General features: G+C 38.4%; 1 protein-coding gene across 2 annotated transcripts in view; it reads right to left on the reverse strand.

The window, feature by feature from the left end:
• Positions 1-10,964: 10,964 nt before the first annotated feature.
• Ift74 (intraflagellar transport 74) overlaps positions 10,965-21,685 on the reverse strand; it is an 85,616-nt gene continuing 74,895 nt past the window's right edge. Inside the window, exons 17-20 of one of the 2 annotated variants that reach the window (XM_028773302.1) lie at positions 17,736-17,899; positions 16,765-16,890; positions 12,452-12,512; positions 10,965-11,243 (exon numbers count right to left, since the gene is read on the reverse strand). In XM_028773302.1, coding sequence (XP_028629135.1) covers positions 11,128-11,243; positions 12,452-12,512; positions 16,765-16,890; positions 17,736-17,899 — 467 coding nt within the window. In that variant the 3' untranslated portion in view covers positions 10,965-11,127. The remainder of the gene's footprint in view (positions 11,244-12,451; positions 12,513-16,764; positions 16,891-17,735; positions 17,900-21,685) is intronic. The other variant, XM_028773303.1, reaches the window with a different exon arrangement.

Raw genomic sequence — 21,685 nt, forward strand, 5'->3', positions numbered from 1 at the left:
GTCCATGATGGTTGAGTGAAGGGACATCTGAGGGCTCACATCTTGATCTACAGGCACAAGGCAGAGACAGTCACTAGAATGAGGTTTTGAAACCTCAAAGCCCATACCCAGTGACACACTTCCTGCAACAAGGTCACACCTCCTAATCCTTTCCAAACAATTCTACCAATTGGGGACCAAGTATTTAAACATATGAGTCTGGGGGTGAGGGTGTTCTCATTTAAACCACCACAAAGTGTAAGTTAGTTCCCCTGTCCCTCCCATCCGCCCGCTGTCCATATGTCTATCTGTGCATCCATACTTTCCACAGGAACAAATTATGCCCTTTTTTGGAATCAACTTCTAAACATCTATTACTACCATAGTGGTGATAGAGAACACTTTAGACATTTCTGTTTCCAAGCAGAATCTGAGGGTAAAGTGCTCTCAAGTCATTTTATCTAACAACTTCCAAGGCTGCTCTTTTTAAAAAAGACAATAAACTATTGTGCTAACCGCCTCTTCTCCATTAATCCAAGACTTTTAACCCAGACACATATAGGTCCCTTTAGTTTTACTGTTCTTTTCAAAATTAAGAACTAATTCACACATTTAAAGTGTGTGGTTAGTTAAATATTCCTGGGCCCAACAAGCTTCACTGCATCAGGACCAGCAGGTGTTGCTCATCCTGCGCCTCAGGAGATCTGCAGCTCTCTCCTTTCTCACTGCCAAGAGCACACTGCTCTACTCTGTAGATTCTTCTATTCTGGATATTTATTATCTACTGGGTGACTATTTTCATGGTTCATCAATGTTGTAGCATGTACATGTGTTGGTTATTGTCAACTTGAAGTGATCTAGAATTACCCAGGAGACGAGCCCCTAGGTGCATCTGCAGCCACTTTTCTGGGTAAACTGGAGTAGAAAGACTGATCTTAACGTGGAAAGTGCCATTCCATGAAGTGGTTCCAGATAGTATTGAAAGGATAAGACCAGCTGAGCAGCAGCAGCCGTTGCTCTCTGCTTGGTGTGGATGCTTTCATTAGGAACATTTGCCTCAAATTCCAGTTGCCATGACTTCTCCACCCCTACGTACTCTGTGGACCAGAGCCACTATTTGCTAAAACTGTTTCTGTATATTTTGTTGCCACAGTGAAAAAAATATAGCAGTATTTCATTCCTTGTGTTAAATGTTTCATTGCAATAATTTCCATTTGTTACTGAGTCTCCACTTTTAGAGAAATACTACCATTAACCTTTGGATACATTTTTCTTTGAACATTTTCAGTTCTACTTTGGAGTAATTTTACCAGCATCTGGTAACTCTGTTTCACTTTCTGAGTATAAGGAGCCCTAGCAAGCAAACCTAAGGCATGTGTATGATAAGCCACTGCTCTGCCGTTGAGCTACATCCCCAGCCCTGGTTTTTTAAAAATAGTTTTAATTGGAATAGAAATATATCACTTTCCCGTCCCTTTCCTCCTTCAAATTCCTCCCACAAATCCCACCCTCATTTATAGTAATTTGATTATCACTATGTATATTGTGTGTGTACATACACAAATACATAACTACAACTCACTGAGTCTGTTTTTGTTGTATATATGTGACCTCAGGGCTGACCACTCTGCATTGGACAATGAATAAGGGAACTCATCCTGGGAGAGGCTAAATCTCCTTCTGGCAGCAGTCATTCATTGCCTGTAGTTCTTTGTCTAGGGTGGGACCCTGCAAATGTAATTGTTCTGGTCTTGCTTATGCAGCCATTTCTAGAAGAGAATGTTTCACTGCAGATTTCCTGATATTCTTGTTCTTACAATCTTTCTGTGTCTTCTTCCATAACGTCCCCTGAGCCACAGATACAGGAGCTGTGTTACAGATGTATCTGATGAGGTTGAATGTCCACAATCTGTTGACCTCTATATTGTGTCCAGTTGTGGTTTTTCTATGATGATCGCTACTTACCATAAAGATAGACTTCTCTAATGAGAGGCAGTAGCTATACTTATCTGCGAGTATAAGGGTAAGATTTGGAATGTAGTAAGGGATTATGCTGGTTTAGCAAAGTGGAAGCAGATTCTCTTCTAATGACCATTATATTACTAGTCCTGGAATGCTGGCTAGATTTTGAATTCTTTCCTGGTGAAAGGGCCTTCAGTCCATATAGAGAGCTGTTAGTTCCCAATAACATTCGGGTATCACTTATTGCATCTTCATGGATATTTTACCATGCTGATTATTGTTGTGGTTCATAGGTGCTGCAGCTCAGTAGGACTATTTAATACTCCCCTCGACCTCAGCATCTTACCTAGTACTTTCTAGTGCCAGAGGCTAAGGCACAGGAAAGAGGCTTTCAGGTCAGATTTAGTTCAAATCAACCCAGTCTTATGTATGAAGTGTATTATGACTTCAGCAATAGGGAGCCATCCTCAACCACTGAGAGGCAACCAAGGGCTACAACAACTATATGGTTTTGGGAGTCACTCAGACTATCCTGGCCAACCATTCAAAAGGAGTTTTCTTAGTTCTGGTACCAGAATTTTTGTTAGTCTACGGTTCTTATGGGAAGCATTGTCAGCTCTGATGGCTTTTAAGATGTGTGTGTGTGTACACACACGCATTTGTATACATACATATATGCATAAATATATGTATATACACATGCACATGTGTACTGTGTATAATTTTAGGTACACATAAAATACAATTTGAGACTTTATCAAACAACTTAGTGTTATTTGTCCTTTCTCTCCTCTGTATTGATTTCCCTCCCTCCTCCCCAATTGGAGCCCCTCTCTGTTTTTCTAGTTCCCACTTCATATCACTTGTATCCTGTTATTCTCTTCTCAAGCCCACCCCATTACACAGACACACACAGACACACACAGACACACACAGACACACACAGACACACACACACACACACACACACACACACACACACGGTTCATTTATACTTCAAGATTCTGTGGTTAGTCTGTGCTGTATATTCAAATCGGAGGGTTTGGAGCTAGAATCTACAGATAAGAATATGCAGCACTTGTCTTTCTGGATCTGGGTTATCTCATTCAATGTAATTTTTTTTTTAAAGATTTATTTATTTTACTGATGAGTACACTGTAGCTGTCTTCAGACACCAGAAGAGGGCATCGAATCTCATTACAGATGCTTGTGAGCCACCATGTGGTTGCTGGGATTTGAACTCAGGACCTCTGGAAGAACAGTCAGTGCTCTTAACCACTGAGCCATCTCTTCAGCCCCTCATTCAATGTAATCTTTTCTAGATCTATCCATATGTCTGCACATTTCATTTTTCTTTACAAGTGTATTGGTGTCTATTTACCATACTTTCACTCTCCACCAATCCTTCAAAGGACATTTAGGTTGTGTCCATTCCTAGCTCTTATAAATAGAGCAGCAGTGAGCATCGCTGTGGAGCAGGATGTGAGGTCTTTTGGGCAGACGGCAGGGAGTAGTATAGTTAGGTGAAACGGTAGACTTTAGTTTTTGGAGGATTCTCTATATTGTCTTCCACATTATATGATATTATACATGAGTTATCACCAAAATTCCATCAGAAAACTTCTAGAAACAATGAACTTCAGTAAGGTTGCAAGGGTACAAAATCAATTTAGAAAAACCAGTAGCCCAATGTATCTTTGAACTCTCCATCCTGCCTTCTATTTCCAAGTGGTGGGATTATAAATGTTTACAGAACTTTCAAGCTCTTGTCCAAAGCAGCCCCCAGATCCCTTTCCTTTAAATCAGTATATACTAATCATACAAAATACGGCTTTCAGTGTGACACCTTCATAAATGCACTATGTCCTTTCATTGCATTCACCCTCTCAGTACTTTCTCCTGTACCCCCTAAAGGCTCTTTTAACTTGTTTATTCCTGTGAGTGACCTTCCCCCCACCCCCAAACTAGTTCAATACACTTTCACTGTGAGCTAATGTGCCTAATAATGTACTAGCAAAGAGGGAGAGAAGATATCCAATCTGTGTGCAAAGCCCACAGTGGTGAAAGAGCTCCAAGTTTAACAAACAGGTGTGAAGTTCTTGCTACTCCCTGGTACCCGTCTTAAGGAGATACGCAGCAGTCTTGTGTGGTGGCATTCACCTGTAATCCTACCACTGAGGGAAGACAGCTTGTGAGCACAGCCTACATGCAATTTAGAGAAAAAGTCAGTGGGACTCCTACAGCTTCACCAGATCTCTTTCTTTAGCAGGAAAGGGAAGCGAGGAGATGAACGGCTTCACAGGTAAAAGGCCTCAGGAGGGACCACTATTTGGCTTTTCTGATAATCAGAATAAGTGAAGGGCAGGGGCCTATATGACACCATAAAGGCAGTGACTCCAGTGCATTCCAGGGACACAGGCTTTAGCCATCCATCTTCTGTTGGTATTTTTGTTATTTCCTCCCAAGGGATGCTTGGTTTTCCTTTGTGGGCTACATGAGAAATTGGAGAAGCTAGAAAATTTGTTTCCTTCCCTTAACCATTTATTTCCCCTAATCCTGAGACACAAGGTCCTGGTAGAGGTTTTTGGTGGAGAGTAGGGAGTAAGGATGAAGGGGTGAATGGGATGTGGATGGTCAATCACTAAGGCAGCCTATCCACCTCTAGTAAACCAAAGGAAGGTTGCATTTAACAAAAAATCTAAAGATTGATAGAGTTGGTTTTAAGGAATTATATTTTCCTTTAACAAAGATTTAGATTGAGTCTGTGGATAGTAGCAAGTATTTTCACCTTCTGTCACATCACACAGTGGTCATCTGCTGAATGTGATAACAGAAAATGAAGTATTTTGGCAGGGTTACTTAGCTCAGCTATTGCTTCTAATTTTAAATTAGTAATAGCTTCTTCACTTCTGTCGATAGTCTTAACTGACTGTCTTTCTTCCCTGGCATAATCATGCTGTTATAGCATGCTGGCTAGTTTGTTTGTTTGTTTGTTTGTTTTTCTATCAATTTAACACAAGCTACAGTCATTTGGAAAGAATCTCAATTGACAAAATGCCGCCATAAGATTTGCATGTAGCTGGCAGTGGTGGCGCATGCCTTTAATCCCAGCACTTGGGAGGCAGAGGCAGGTGGATTTCTGAGTTCGAGTCCAGCCTGGTCTACAGAGTGAGTTCCGGTACAGCCAGGTCTACACAAAGAAATCCTGTCTCGAAAAACCAAAAAAAAAAAAAAAAAAAAAGTCTTTAAGATTTGCATGTAGGCAAGTCTGCAGCACATTTTTGATTAATTTTGATTTTTGATTGATTAATAATTGATTTTAATGGACTCAATTTACTAGAATTGTGCCACCCCCTAAGAGGTCCTGGATGGTATAAGAAAGCGAACTCAATAGACCACAATGAGCAAGCCAGTAAGTAGCACTCTACCATGACCTCTGCTTCAGTTTCTGCCTCCAGTTTTGTGCCCTGATTTCCCTGGAAGGTGGACAGCATAAGAAAATTCCTTTCCTCCCCAAGTTGCTTCAGGGTACCAGCATAGTAACTAAGAGAGAACTGGTACTAGGAATGGAGCATTGCTGTGACAGACCTGACCATGTTTTTAGTGTGGTAGCATTTGAACTTTTAACTGGAAAAGCCATTGAGTGCTCAGAGTTCAATGGTCTGTTTTGTGGAAGTTTGGAAGAAAATGCTGTGAGCAGTGCAGACAATAAAGACTTGGCTCATGCAATTTCAGAGGCAAGTTTGAGAATCCCTTAAAGACTCCACTGGTGGTTGGATCCCAGAAGTCTGACACTGAGTTTTACACTGCTGGAGTTTGGTTTTTGCTTTGTTACTCTGCTGTGGTTCTTCCTTCTTTTTTTTTTTAATTTTTTTATTGGATGTTTTATTTACATTTCATATGTTGTCCCCTTACCCCATCCCCCAGCCACCCAGGAACCCCCTATCCCCTTACCCCTCCTCCTTCTTCTCTGTGGATGTAACCCCTACCTACTCCCCCACTCCCACTTCCCCACCTTCAAAATTCCCAACCCCTGGGGCGTCCAGCCTTCATGAGGTCAAGGATCTCATCTTCCACCTATGCCCAGAAGGGCCCTCCACTCTTACATATTCAGCTGAAGCCCTGGATCCCTCCCTAAGTGCTCCCAGGCTGGTGGTTTAGACCCTGGGAGCTGTGGTTGGTTGGTATTGTTGCTCTCCTCATGGGGCCACAAACCCTTTCAGCTCCTTCAATCTTCACTCTAACTCCTCCATTGAGAACCTCATGATCAGTTCAATGGCTAGTTGTGAGCATCTGCCTCTGAATATGTCAGACTCTTGAAGGCCTCTGAGGAGACATCCATATCAGGCTCTTATCAGCATGCACTTCCTGACTTCCACATCAGCATCTACCTTTGCTGACTGTACATGGGATGGATACTCAGGTGGAAAGGTTTTCAGATGGCCCCTCCTTCAGTTTCTGTCCCTCACTTTGTCTCCATATTTGCTCCCTTGAGTATTTTGTTGCTCCTTCTAAGAAGGACCGAAGCACCCCCACTTGGTCTTCCTTCTTCATGAGCGTCATGAGGCATGTGAGTTGAATCTTGGGTATTTCAAGGTTCTGGGCTAATATCCAATAATCAGTGAATGAATACCATGTGTGTTCTTTTGTGATTGGCTTACTTCACTCAGGATGATAATTTCTAGTTCCATCCATTTACTTAGGAAACTCTCGAATTCATTGTTTTTAATAGCTGAGTAATACTCCTTCTTAGATTAATATAGTAATTTTTACTTTACAGCAGCCCAGTGTCTTAACTTTGATTTTACAGACTGAATATATTAGAAAGATTTTAGAGAGATGTTGGGCTTTTGAAGAGATTTGGATATTTTAAGGAAACTGAACTTTTAAAGTGTTTGCATTTTAAGTACTGGCACTTTTTGAAGTTGGTATGTTTTATATTGTTGATATTATTATGACATCTTTGGGACAAACGCGAAAGGTTATAGTTGAACGTTTGTTGGACGCTAAGACATTGCTGCTGTGGTGCCCCAAAGATGGCGCCGGAGCCTGAGAACAGAAGCAGTAAACAACTCCTTATTTGGAGATTGTGCAACGTGATCCCAGGGTCCGAGGTGACGAGTGTTCTGGTAGCCTGTGAGCAATTGACACGTGGCAGTTAGTGATGGGGCGCGGCTTTGACTTTTAAAGGGATGGGGGGGGCTCACCCGAGAAGAATAAAAAAGACTGAGTAAACTGCCGTTAGAAGGAACTTGGTGTGTCGAGTCTTCTTTTCCCGCTGGACGGGAGTTAGGCGCGTGTCACAAACTTTGATGAGTGTTATGTTGACAAGGAGTCAATTGTGTTGGCTAGTTTTTGTTTTGTTTTGTATTTTTGTCAACATAACCAAGGTAGAACCATTTGGGAAGAGAGAATTTCAACTGAGAAAATACCTCTGTAAGATTTGCCTTAAGATAAGCCTGAAGTGCACTTTCTTGATTAGTATTGATTTGAGTGAGCCCAGCTCACTGGGTGTGGTGCCATTCCTGGGCAGGTGATCCTGGATGGCATAAGAAAGCAAGCTGAGAAAGCCCTGGAGAACAATCCACTAAGCACTGTTCTTCCATGGCCCCTGCCTCAGTTTCCGCCTCTAGGTTCCAGCTCTAATTTTCCTGGAAGAGGGAATACCAATTGTACTACGAAATAAACCCTTTCTCAAGTTGGCCATGGTCTTTATCACAATTATAAAAGTAACTAGGACACATTGTATGAATGGTTTTATAATTTAAAAAAATAAACTGAGTTTAAAACTTAAGCCCTTTTTTTTCTACGAATGCCTTTCTGGTATGTTTGAATCTGTTTGAATTTTTTCATTTTATATTCATTTCTCCTGTATTTATATGTACGTATATATGTGGGGGAGCCATGTGTGAGGATCAGAAGTCATTTAGCATGCATCTACTCTCTCCCTATACCATGCAGAATCCAGGAATCCAACTCAGAAAATGACTACTATGCAGAACAGTGTTGTTTCTCAAGTTAGTTATTTTTTATATATGTTAGTAAGGTTTTTTCTCCTCTTTCATTGGAAGAGGAGAAACTGAGGCAGCAAAGCATCATCTAAAGTCTTGTAAAATTAGCAGTGTTAAAATTCTGTTACATAGTATGAATCTATAATAGGTAACGTTTCCAGGGAGTGTACTTAAAATTAAAACTTCATGTGACTTGGAATATGAAAACACTACATTAATTAACCAATTTGTCTACTCATAGTAATAAAGTCTGTTTGGTTTGTTCAAAAATGCCTAGCAAACCAGGTTTGATGGCCTATGCTAGTCTTAACAGCACTCAGCACTTGGAGAGCAGAGACAGGAATATAAGTTTGATGTACTGTTTAGACCTGCCCATGATGGTGCTCATCTATAATCCTGAGAATTGGAGGTTGAGGGAGGGGAACTGTTGAGTGCCAGGCCAGGCTAGGTGAGGTACTACTGCAAGACTGTTTCATAGCCCTGAAGAACCTGTGTTTGTTTACTGATAGAAGAACAGGACAGACTAGCTATCGTTCCCATGATGATCTGCATTAGTACAAGTGCTCAGTGTGCTTGTTCAGTCTGCTGCTTCTTTCCACATGAATAGAACTCAGAGAGATGGCACTGAATGAGGAAGAGCTGGTTCATGCAGATATAATCTCCAGTTCTAGCCCAGCAAAACGAAGACTCTTGATTTGTTGAAAGGCTTTGAGAGGAAGGAAGAGACATTAATGAGAATTTCCCCTAAAGAAAAATTGCTCAGTTATGTTTCCCCAAATATATGAATAAGTTAGGATGGAAACTGGAATCCTTGTTTTTTTATCCAAGAAGTTTTTCCTGTCAAACTCACTCTTGTTATAATGTGTATACACACACACACACACACACACATACACACACACAATGCATAGACATGTACATACACACCTACCTGCTGGTCTTTAATGGTTGAGTTATAGATAACACTGAATTGGTTTTTACTAACCCAAATCAGCTTTCACTGCTGTGATAGCCTACCTGAGACAAGATACATTATAAACAAAAGATTATTTTAGCTCATGGTTCTGGATGCACAAGATCTAGGGACCTTATCTGGTAAGCCTTGCTGGCAGAGTTCCAAGTCACACAGAGTATCACATGGCAAGACACAGGGAGCATACATGTCTACTTGATAACTCTCTTCTTTAAAAGCTGCTAAGATGGAAGTAAAGGGACTCTACCCTAATAACTCTGTCTAATCTTAATAATCTAATCATTTCCCAGAGTACCCTACTCTAGGTATCTTAGGTGGATCAAGTTTCCACCTCTATAATTCCTCATAGCAGAGGCTAAATTTTAATACCGGTAGCCTTGGAGAACATTCACATCACATCTAAACCACAGCAAGAGTCATATATTCCTTAGACAAGGTGAAGAATAGCTACATAGACTTTGCTTCCATTTTTATTGCATTTCTAAGTACTACATAAACACCACAGATAACTTTAAAAACACCAAAATACATGTGTGTGTCACCAGTACGGTGACACACACATGTAACTTCAGTGGGAGGACCATAAGGTCAAGGCCAGTCTAGGCAATGTATTGTCTCAATTAAAAAAAAAAAATTAATGGGGAAGTTGGGAAGAGAAATGGGTTGAGGAAGAGACAAGGATGAAAAAGAGTAGCTGGGAAAGAGTGAGCATGATCCAAATACATTATGCACATGTACACAAGTGTCTTCATGAAACCTAGTGTGTAAAATTAATGTTACTAATATTATATATATTAATATATAACTAGTATAATGCTAATGAAAATGAGACAACTAATAGTGAAAAGTAGAAAAAGGAGAGCTATTCAATGTGTCCAACCTGGAAAGAATAGCAAGAAAATGGGGCCCGAAACCCCCAAAGCCATTCTGGGGTATTTGTATGAAGTTTAGATTTAAATAGAGGTCATAAGGTATGGATTATCAATTAATTCTGGTCAAGAAGAGGTCTCACCCATCATTGGCTCTGTTCTTCCAGGTGGTCTGTTAAGTTGTCAAGCATTTTAAAATGTGGGAGACTGGTAAGTATCAGGTTCTAGCCTTTCTCCTTCTCCAGAATGAGATTTCTAAGAAATTTTTAATCCTTTGGAGCCCCTTGTTTCAATAGTCTAATTGGCAAAGAGAGGTTTTTTTTGTTTTTGTTTTACTTATTCACTTTACATCCTGTTCACTGGCCCCTCCCCATCATCCCTCTCCCCTTCTCTTCTGATCAGGTGGGGCTCCCTAGGTATCCCCCTACCCTGGATACGGTTCTCTTTAGAATGTCTCCTCTCCCCCACCAAAGCTGTTTCTAGGAATTCTACACGCAGCCTGCCATGGACGGTGTGAATTACATTTCACCCAATGCTGTCTCCAGGACTCATTTCAAGACATTCCTTCCCTGATCCCAACAATATCTTATACTACTATTCCAAATGGGCCGTAATAGGGTACAGACAGCACAATTCCAACTCCAGTGCTCATAAAGACAGCAGAAGAAACACGAGTGTCAGTGAGCCAGTTCCCAGAACTGGGCAAAGTCCTGTAACTGTGCCTATTGCCACTGAGCACTCTTTTAACCAGATGGCCAACTCTAGCAGTTAATATCTGAATCATTTATGTGTATTTTTTTTCATTAGAATTTTAGGCAAAGATAAAAAGAAAAATTTCAAGGGACAATTAGCAGAGGAAAGTTAATCCATCAGAGAGACAGTGTGGGGTCAGCTCCTGGTCTCAAGGGTATTAGCAAGTTTTCTTTTTGCTGGGTAGTGCACATAAGTAATTTTATTTATTTTTAATTTATTTATTTATTCTTATGTATATGACTGTTCTGCTTGCATGTATGCCTGGTGCCCACAGAGACCAGAAAAGTTCCAAATCCCCTGGAACTGAGGTTACAAATGTCGTCAGCCATCATGTGGGAGCTGGTAAACTGAACCTGGGTCATCTGTCAGAGAGCCAGAGAGGTATGGTTACTATAAACACAAACATCACAGGAAAAGGAGTTATATGCAACATTTTATTGAATTATTTAACTATGCAGGAGACTCTCCTCCAAGGAGATCACAAACCATGGCATTCAAAATCCTGGAGTCTAACTCTTCAAGGGGAAGGTAATTTACTTTTAGCATGCTTGAGGATGCTTGTCGATCTGTCATCACAGTTTCAGCTTCTGCTGACATGTAGAGCATCCATGATGGTTTTATTGTACTCGGCAATCTGCTTCATCACATTTTTAATCACTGGCTGGTAATCACTCTCTTGACTCTTGGTTGCTATGACTAATTACAAGAGTTAAGGAGGAACAATGTCAGTAAAAACAGCAGTCTGTGACTCAGAAAGGAACTGAAGCAGACTTGGGTATTTGTCACAGTGAATGTAGACAGTACAGAAAAAGTACTAGAATAAATTTTAGATATAATCTTATTTTAGCAAAGCATAAGTTGACACAAAAAGACCAAGTAAAACCTGTTTTAAAAAATCACTTTTGATTTTTTCCTCATTAAGTTATTTATTTATTCATTCATTTTATAGCCTTATTGCAGCCCCTTCCCTCCTCTCCTCCCAGCTCCTGATTTTTTTTTTTTTTAATGTCAGGTTGCTCAATCTAATTCTACTCTCAGAACAACTAACATTCAGAAAATCTCTAGTCTCTATAATGTCACACAGAATTTCAGGCAAGTCTCTAGACTTCACTATTTCAGAGTCATGTAATTTATGTTGCATAAAGCTAGAATGCTGGACTTTTAAACATCCAGTGAATACTCAGTCAGCCTTTTAAGCCTAGTTGTTCTAACACTATGAATAGAGCTCCTATGGCATCCTATCTAGAAGTAAGCTGTGTGTGCTGCCTCTGAGATAAAGTTCAGCAACATCGTAAAAGAGCCTATGATAACCATCTTGTTCTGAGGACAGGTATCTTGGAATAAGTAGAAGGGAACGGGCAGGAAACAAATTCTGGACAGATGTTGTAACTCTATGACACAGGTCCTCTCTTGGTAGGAATAAGATGCAATTGAATCATGTGTAACACAATTGAACTCAGAGGTCACATTTCTTAGGAGCCTGACTGGTTAGCACTCTTTGCTCTACTGACAGCCAAGTTGTAGCATTATAAACAACTAACACTTTTATCTAAACTTTTTCAGAAACTCTATGAATTCAAACTGTTGTAGACACTATAAAATTATGGCTAAAACAGATTAGAACAACTTTCTAAGAACTGTAGCTTACCAGTGACAGAATCAACATTTAAAATTTGATCATCCAACTCTATAATGTATACCCTTAAGCACTATGCTATATGGTGACTTTATACTCCATTTTGGGTAGTTCTCAAAATCAGTTTTGAGACTAATAGATAGTCTGAGTAAACACTGTTATAGAACAGAAAACGGTGCTAGTCTTTATGACCCCCCATATAATTAGCTCAGAGTTCTGTACACATTAAGCATTTGGTAAGGACATGTCAAGTCAGTTTAAAGGATACACTCTTTCATTACAAAATTATTTTGCTCCAGGTGCTGCCACTTCCTCTCCAAATTTGTAAGCTAGAAAGAAAAAAGGTGAATGTTAACTAACTCTCATATTCAAAATCACTACACATCACTTTGAGAGATATACATATCACTTTGGGTATGAAAAAACATCCAATTTTAAATCTTAACAATTGGTTGCATTCTAAATAAAGTGAGGGTCACCAAAGAAGAAACTTAGGTTATATCAGACAACAGCATATACATCTAGGACAATGCTAAATTCTATAAAAGGTTTTACTATGCTTATTTTAATTACAAAATAGTATAAAATATATGCCAATGACCAGACAAGCTGAAAGTCAATTTATGACTTTTCCTAAAGTAACTTAAAAAAGAAAAATGGGACGTGATGGGAATCTTTCCTTGAATTCTGGAAATCTAATGCTACAAAGGTAATATATATTCTAACACTGCCAAAGGTTCAGACATATAGGAAAAACTTCCTTATTTCTAGATCTAAGTTTCCTGTCTTGTTTCCCAGGCTGCGATAAGAGCATAGCTGCAGTGTGAAGATTGTAAGAGAGTCTGTAAAAAGCTGGCACTGTTACAATAATTTCTGCATCAACAGGAAACTAATGTGGATATTATATTGATGGTTGCTTCCTCAGAAGACAATTTCACTGTTATAGAATTAAACTGTTTTTCTGATTTAATTAACCTTCCAACTCTAGCTTTTTAAGATTCATGTAGTTGTCCCTAAGCAAAGGAGTGTCTGAAAAATGAAACACTAAAATAATTTTCTCCCTGGCTATTTAAAAGTAATGAGCATTTAAAAGAATGTGGTAATTGAAGAAGCAAGAAAAAAAGTTTGTTCTCATTCTCATGAAAGTTATTCTCAGTGCACACATACATATCTATCCTATTATTTCCTCCAGAGAGATAAATTTGGATATCAGGATGGAATCACAGTTAATTGTGTAAAATATATGGTCCTTGAGTCCTTATGAAATCAGATCTGGATCAGATCTGAAATAAGGCCTGGAAGTTAGGATGGCCCCTACGGAAGCAGTCAGCACATTTTGGCAATAAATCTTTAATAACCTTTTGCAAAGTCAAGTACCAGACATGTTTCCTTCTTGCTCTCACATGGCAATGAACCTCTTAAGTGCTATACAAATGACACAAGAATCACATCACGTCAAATTCCTCTTACACTGTATATCCTCATTACTGACTTGCCTTGACACTTACCATAAGGTAAATGCCAATTTTGAAAATCTCTTCTCTATTTAGCTTACTCAAATAATATCATGTGAAATTATTTATAGATATAAGAACACTTTTAAAGAAAACTGTTATAAGATTTAGAGACAAGGATTTGATTTAGTTAGACAAAATTGGCAAAATACAAAAATACAGAGATATATTTAAAATTGTGGCTTATGTTATGATTTGGAAAAAGAATAACTAAACAAAGGTGTCCACATGGTACCTTACATCATCTATGTAGTGGAAGAAGAAAGCCAACATTAAAAAAAAAAGAAAGCCGTCTTTTCCCCATGACCCATTTCAGACAATGTAATATATTCACAAACTCTTCTTACGCTTTCTCTAGCACTCATCCCCACTCAATAGCTTTTACATTGTAAATTCCAAGTCTATTTTTAGGCTTTTACATTGTGAAGTAAAGACAAACTGACAGGTAAACAGGATACATAAATTAGTGATTTCTAGTTATTGCAATCTCTTGTAAGATTCTATATTGTTCAGTAGAAATATAAACTATCTTTTTAAAATAGTGTATCCATACAGTGTGATGTCTGAAAGAAACATTTTTAAAGATGTTAAAAATTTTAAGAAACTGTTTTTAATAGACTTATTTTATTTTGTGAAAGTATGAGGTGATGAAGAGACGAACAGCCTATATATGCCGATATACAGCAATGTGTTAGAAATGCTCATTCCTGGGTAAGAGGGATTAACATGACCTGATTTGGGTTGTTATACCTTGATCATATTGCAATGCAAATTGGGGAATTTCATACATTTAGAATTTTAAGTTGCAAGTGATTAGACATGGCCATAATTAATCCTTGCCTGACTTTAACTACTCAATTTGAATACAGCACGTATGTTTCATTTGGTAATTAGAAAATATTTACTATACACCTACCATATACAAACTAGTTACATAGTGCTAGAGATGGACAGTGTACCCTCCAAGAGCCTATAATCTATAAGATCTCAAACACTGTTCAGATGTGTACCAGAGGACGGGTGATATGAAACAGTTACTGTAGTTATGTGTCTATAGAGATATGAATCAAGAGCTTCAAGAACAGGACAGCTCTTCACAGTGTTATTACAAAGTTTAAGACTAGAAATTACCTAAATGTCCAATTAGAGACTAGTTCTGTAAACTATGCTTTATCATATAGTAGTATATTATATATGATCTCCAAATGCACACTGTGGCATACATATATACATACACACAATAAGTAGACAGACAGACAGACAGACAGACAGATAATGCCAGTTGTACTCTGGGACTAGTGCTGTTCTTAGCGTTCATCAGAAAAGCTTCTTTTTGACCTGAGGCTGCAGTTATTCCAAAGGACAAAACGAGGAGAATAAGTGACTAGGGCACACTCAGTATATCACAAGCCTCAACCCATCCCCTCAAGGCTCAGGGCATGTTGTGGAAGGAGTGAAAGAATGTACATGCAGGTCATGGAGGAGTGCTGAAAAGCAATGTTTTCTGGAAACGACACAACTGACTCATGGGTTCACTACAGCTCTGTGCATACATCAACATGGCCCCATCAACATGGGCTCACTGGGCCCCACCCTTAACTAGGGAACGTGGGCACCATTAATGGGTACTGCAGAGAGGACTCCCATTTGCTCAGTGGTGGAACCATTGATAAGTTGCCCATGCCTGTGAGAAAGAGGGGGCAAAACGAGTTTAAGAGTCAGTGGGGATGGACGATCCCAAGGCAACAACAACAGTACCTTCTAGACACAAGACAACTCGGGTATATGAACTCAGATACTGTGGCAGTACACACAGGGCCTACACAGGTCCAAGTCATATGGGGTCTCACTATGGAGAGGATACATAGACATGAGCCCCTATTCCTAACTCAGAAGCTACTTCCAAGTGTCAACAGCTCACAAAGGAAAAACTAGTTTTTTCCAACAGAGTATACAAACTACACTTAACATCAGGGCCAAAGTAGATGGCCAAGACAAAACAAACTCAAAATTTTTGGAGAGTTTTTGTGTCATAATGCTAGGTTTGAGCATTTTTTTTTTAATCTTATTGGTCTTTTGCTTATATATTGTTTTCCAATTTTGTGTTTTTATGGGTTGTGTCTGTGTGCATTCATTTGTGTGTGTGTTGTGTGTATGTGTTACACAAGCATGTAAGAGGTTTTTTAATGGTTTTTCTTTGTTCTTTTCCTGTTTGTTTTGTTTTATTTTGGTTTGATTTACTTGCCTGTTTGAGAAAGAAGATGTGGAGCTGGGTGGATGGGGAAGTGGAGAGGATCTGGGAGGAGATGAGGGAGGGAAAACTACAATCTAAGTGCACTTTATTAAAAATATTTATTTTCAATAAAAAAATCTAGTTGTCCATGCTTTAGTAACTAATGCTCTCATGCAAGCAATCTTAAGCTCAGTGGGTACAAAAAAATCTATCAAAGTAGGACGGGAATTAATGGAGAGGAGAGTTCCAGAGGGGGAGGAGCAGGCGGGGTGTGAAAGCTCTATAGAGACAGCTATGAAAGAACTGAAGAACAAACGTAAATGGGAAACAGCAACAAAGTCCCAAGCTAAACACACAGGACATGTATGCATTTACGCATATATGTGTGTACATATGAAAGTGTGTATGTGTGTCATGTACATGTGTGTTTTACTCATTTCAAAATGACAAGAATGCTGTCTAGTCATTGGAGTTTATGTTATTTGTAGTTTCTATGGGGTTTCAACAGAAATTAGAAGTTTCTGTTTACTTTTGGTAAATTTGAAAGCAATCATCCAGTGTAGCATAATAGCCATGCCCAAGAGAGTATATCCTATAAAACTGGCCTTTCGTACAGGCCTACTGAAGGAATAGGACAGAAATTAATTCATACTATCATACAGAATTTCACTGTTTCAAAGCCAAAAAAGTATGGAAGGCTTGCAAGGCAGGCCTGAAACCAAAATGAAACAAGAATAAGAAAAAAGCTGTCTCAAGTAAAATCACAGACTGAGAACAAGACAGGTAACATAAAAGGCAGAAAGGATTTCTAAGTCAGCTTTTGAGTGCTCTTACCTGAGCATGTGTCTCATTATCTTGAAGTTGCGTTTTCAGTGCCTCATAATCTGTGGTCAGCTTCTCCATTATTTTCTTAAAGGCATTTCTGTGGGTTGATAATACTGTTCTTTCTTGATGTAATTTCTAGATAGATCCAGACAGAAACTATAATAAATGTCTAGAAAGTCAACATAAAAACCACATTTGGCTTAGATATTTTGATAGTTTTATTTTGTAAAATTCTACCAGAGTTATAATCACTTCAAGACTTCTTTACAAAAAATATCTTTTGAATAATAAGCTACATAAAAGTAACTATATTAATAATGCAATAAATTCTTCCATGTCTGTATTGACCCCCAAAAATTTAAGATTAAATTTAAAAATGCATCTGCAGAGGAGACCTATCACCCACATCAAGACTTGGCAAGCGCCACAGGTGAGAATTCTCTGTATTAGGGAGCAACTTATACTTTGCCTTTAAATTTTTGCCTTCTCTTAAAACTTCTAAGTCTCTTTAAATTCCAACTATCCATATAACAAATTTTATTACTTCTTTTGAACTTGTATGTCAAATAATATACTAAAAGTAGTTAGTCATATAAAGTACATGTGAATTAAAGTTAATTAAGAAAAAACAACTGGGGGCTGCAGCTTGCTTGGTAGAGGGCTTACCATATGAGGCCCTAGTTTGGCCCCAAGTAAGCCATGCATAGTAGCCATATAACCCTATAATCCCAGCAGTCAGAGATGAGGCAGAAAGATCAGATGTTCAAGGGCACCCAAACATCAAAGCAAGTTTGAAGTAAACTACTTGAGCACGTGTCTTAAAAAAGAAGGGGGGAGGGGGAGGGAGAAAAAAAGGAGGAGGAGGGGAAGAGGAGAGGGCTAGGGAGAGGGAAGGGAAGGAAAAGGAAGGGAAGAAGAAGGAGGAGGAAGGAAGGAAACATTTGGGTGGTAACTTTTAAAGGTTTTGTTAAACATTTTACCTTCTTCTTTTCTTCAGCTGATGATTTTAAAGCTGCCAGGTCACTGTATGTCTCAAGGTCAGCAGTCATTTGCTTAATTTTGTTTTTAAGAGATTGTTGCTCTTCTGTCATCTTACTTTCCAGAAGTTCCATTTTCTGTAGATCCAGCTGCAGACGCTGACTATCTGAAGCATAATTTAAGGTAACAATTAAAATTCTATACTTTCATATAACTAGTCTTAGGTTTTCAGAGCTTCTGGTCACAACATGTTAGTCACTTGACCAATATACAATTTATTGTATATATTTCTCTTTAAGGACATCTTACTTAGTATATATTTATGATTGTTAATAACTAATGGACAGCGAACAGCATTATACTTTATTTGTAAATGGAGAATATTTAATGTGCATTTTCTTCCTAAGGTATATAATAAACTTTTTGTCTTTGGGTGCACACTAGACAGCATATTAGCACTTTGAATGTAGAAGATTCAAACAGAAAAAATTATCAGAGAGAGGCAGGAGTGAGGGAAGGGAGAGAAGGAAGGGTTTAGGGAAAGGTATAGGACACAGTACTAAACACCCAGAAAACTACTTATTTTTTACAATATAACTGGACAAGTGAGAAGCTCAGTGCTCCAGAAAAAAACAATGTGTAACTTTGGAGACCTAGAACAAGAACAGAAATTCAGTAGCTGGATATTTATTCCACTTAGTATTCATTTAAAATGAAAAACAGTGCTTTAAAAAAGTCACTGGTTAGAGAGATGGCTCAATAGAGAAAAGTGCTTACAGCACAAGAATACGGACCAGAGTTTGGATCTTCTTAACCCACAAAAATGCTGAGTAGGCGTGGCAGCCTACTATAATTCCAGCAGTGAGGAGGCAGAGACAGGGATCCCAGAACAAACTGGCTACCTAGATGACCCAGAATTATCAAATTCAGGGTTCATTGACCAATCTTTTCTCACAAAAAGTAGAAAATGATCAAGGAAGATATCTTACATCAGCTTTGGGCCTCTATATGCACACATGTGTACCCACACACATGCAAACATACAAAAATGATTTTTAAAAGGGGTTGTCATACAACAAAATTCTTTAAAATTGATGTTATTAAGCTAGTATTCCTTTAATGTTTCATTTACCGCTTTCAGAGTTTTAAACTTAAGCATACTGAAATATATATGTATAAGTGTATATCATTATATGTGCAAAAGATTTAAATGTTATCATAGTGTTAATTTCAAGCTAGGTACATGCTTAATATCCTGGCATCTGGAGGCTCAGGCAAAGAGGGTTCTGAGTTCAAGGCCAGATGGGAAATACAGTAAGATTATCTCAGAAATCCAAAACCATAAAATGTTTCATTTGGATTCCTACTTTCACTAAGGTCACAAGCAGTTATGAGAATAAAGTGCTAACTAAGCATGTAACTAAGGTCTATTATAGCACTTTAATAATATAGATAGGAAAGATGCTTAGCTAACTGAAACAAGCAGTTACATAAATTTAACTGAAAGTGTAATTTGGATATGTACTCAGTAAATACATTAAAGACCTATACGAACTGATTTTTTTTTTTCCAGAGAAAAGGAGCAAATGTTTGGTTGGTATAGAGTAAGGTTTATCTCCCTTTCCCATCAGGTCCTTATGAAAAGCCGAAAGCTTCTCCAGGGGAAGAGACAGGAAGAGGAAGCAGTCTAGTTCCTTCTGATATGCTATGAAGTTTACTAAGCAGTGTGTCCAGAGCAGCACAGTCTCAGGAGGGCCACTCTGACCTGGGGAAATGTTTCTGAACTATTCTGCCATCAGCACATTTGTTTACTCTCCAGAGTTTCCTTTCTAAAAATATAAATAAAAACGACTGCTAGCAAGATTCCTTGCCTCTACCCTGCAGGTCAGTATTTCTCAACATGTTTCTAGGATTAATCCAGAGGAATTCTTGTGGCTGTTTCTTCTTTTTCCTCAGTCATCTCACTCACTTGGTTTAACTTCTTTGACCTTTTCTCTAAGAAGTAATGTTGCCCCAGAGAGCAAGAGTTCTCTATTAAGAAACAGTGGAAAGTCAGGTGGGTTCCAGTAATGATCTCAAAGACAGAAAGGGGGCAGTTCACAGATGGGCACTATAACATATATTATCTCAGAACAGCCAACCAGATTATCATAAACCTCTGGTGATTTTCAGATAAAAGAAATGTCATAAGTGTGGGCAATGATATAAAGAAAAGAAGGGGAAAAAAACCTAGTTTTAAATAAACAAAAGAACCCATAGATGAAATAAATTATACAGGCAGAACTCAAATATTAATAAAATTTCCAGAAAAAGAAGAACTTTAGTGACAGACTGTAATTTTCACCTCTATGAAAGCCAGTTCTTATTCTTTTACAAATCCACAAGTGGAAAAAGTACAGTGACTAGTTTTTAAAAGGAAATTCAAACACAAAGCATAAAGGTATGTAAGAAATACAGAGTCCTAATCACTGACTTTGTTTCCTGGTATTTATATTTGCCTTTACAGAATGTTTTTCAATGGCTGTGGCCCCAAGATAACTGAAAGGAGGAAAAAGCTTGTTGTATTAACATCAACCTTAGATAACTAGCTATATAGATGAATTAATGTAATTCCTTAGTCTACGGAGAAGAGGAAAGGTTTTTAAACGCTCACACTAGCCCAAGAACGTAAAAATAGCAATTAGAAGAGATGTTCAGACTAATGGTTTTTACAGAATTATGCACATCAACAGAGAAGCAGTCTAAGTATTGGTAAGTGAATAAAATACTTACTAGGCTAGGCAAAATAAGCCAGTCCCAACATTATGACCATGTTTTCATGAGGCTTTCTTAAGAGGCAAATTTGAGAAACAGAAGTAGAATTGTGATTGCCATGAGTTAGAACAGAGGGAACAAGGAGTTGTTCAGTGCTAAAATTTCAGTTTTACAAGATGAAAAAGTTCTCGAGCTCTTCTGTATAACCATGCACTGACAGCCTGCACACCTTAAACTAATTAAGATAGATCATCAATAAAATACACAACAAACACTGCTGGAGGGAATGTAAACTGTTAAATTCAGTACAAAAACCAGTGTGGAGGTTCCTCAAAAGACTTATCAACCTGAAAGGCTTCGAGTCAACAGTCACAGGGGCATTGTACACCCATGTTTACTGTTGTACCATTTACAACAACTAAGAAATAGACAGCCTGATGCCCATCAGTAGATGAAGAAGTAAAAGAAATATGGTGCATTTACACAATGGACTGTTAGTCAGCCACCATGAGTCCCTACATCTGCAGGAAGATAAGTTCTACCAGAGATCGTTATGTTGCACAAAATAAGCCAGATTCAGAGAGACAAATACCACATTTACTCTCACAAACGCTAAGCTTGTATCTATGTATATATATATATATAGGTCTTAAAAGTATAAAGGGAACAATGAGGGGCAGGAAGTAAGAGGGATAAAGAAAGAGGGAAAAATGGAATACATGTGCCATGAGAGCAGAAGGGGAATTTGGGGTGAGGAAGAGTACCAACAAACAAAGGGTATTGGAGATTAATAAAAAAGTGCAATGACATACATGCATACATGCATGAACACACCATAATGACACATATTTACTTTGAATATAAACTTAAAAATTAAAGTGAACAATGGATAGAACACTAAATCTTATCGATTTTTAACATGCTAAAAAAGTACAAAGTACCTGTAGATATAAGCCAACATTGGAATGTACCTCTTCCAGTTGCTCAGCATATAAATCACAAGAACTAGTATTCCTATGGCAACAAACTAAACCAACTTAGGTACACAATGGTCTTTAATCACAGAATGACAGCAATTCTCTATTTCTAGTATCACTTTTAATTAACAGGCATCTTATTATCATTCAATATGCACTTACAAGCTCAACATTCCTTATCCAACTCCCAGGCAATGGTACTTTCAAACATACAAATTTTT

The sequence above is a fragment of the Grammomys surdaster genome, unplaced genomic scaffold, assembly GCF_004785775.1.
Source record: "Grammomys surdaster isolate TR1022 unplaced genomic scaffold, NIH_TR_1.0 225, whole genome shotgun sequence".
In the NCBI taxonomy this organism is placed as follows: Eukaryota; Metazoa; Chordata; class Mammalia; order Rodentia; family Muridae; genus Grammomys; species Grammomys surdaster.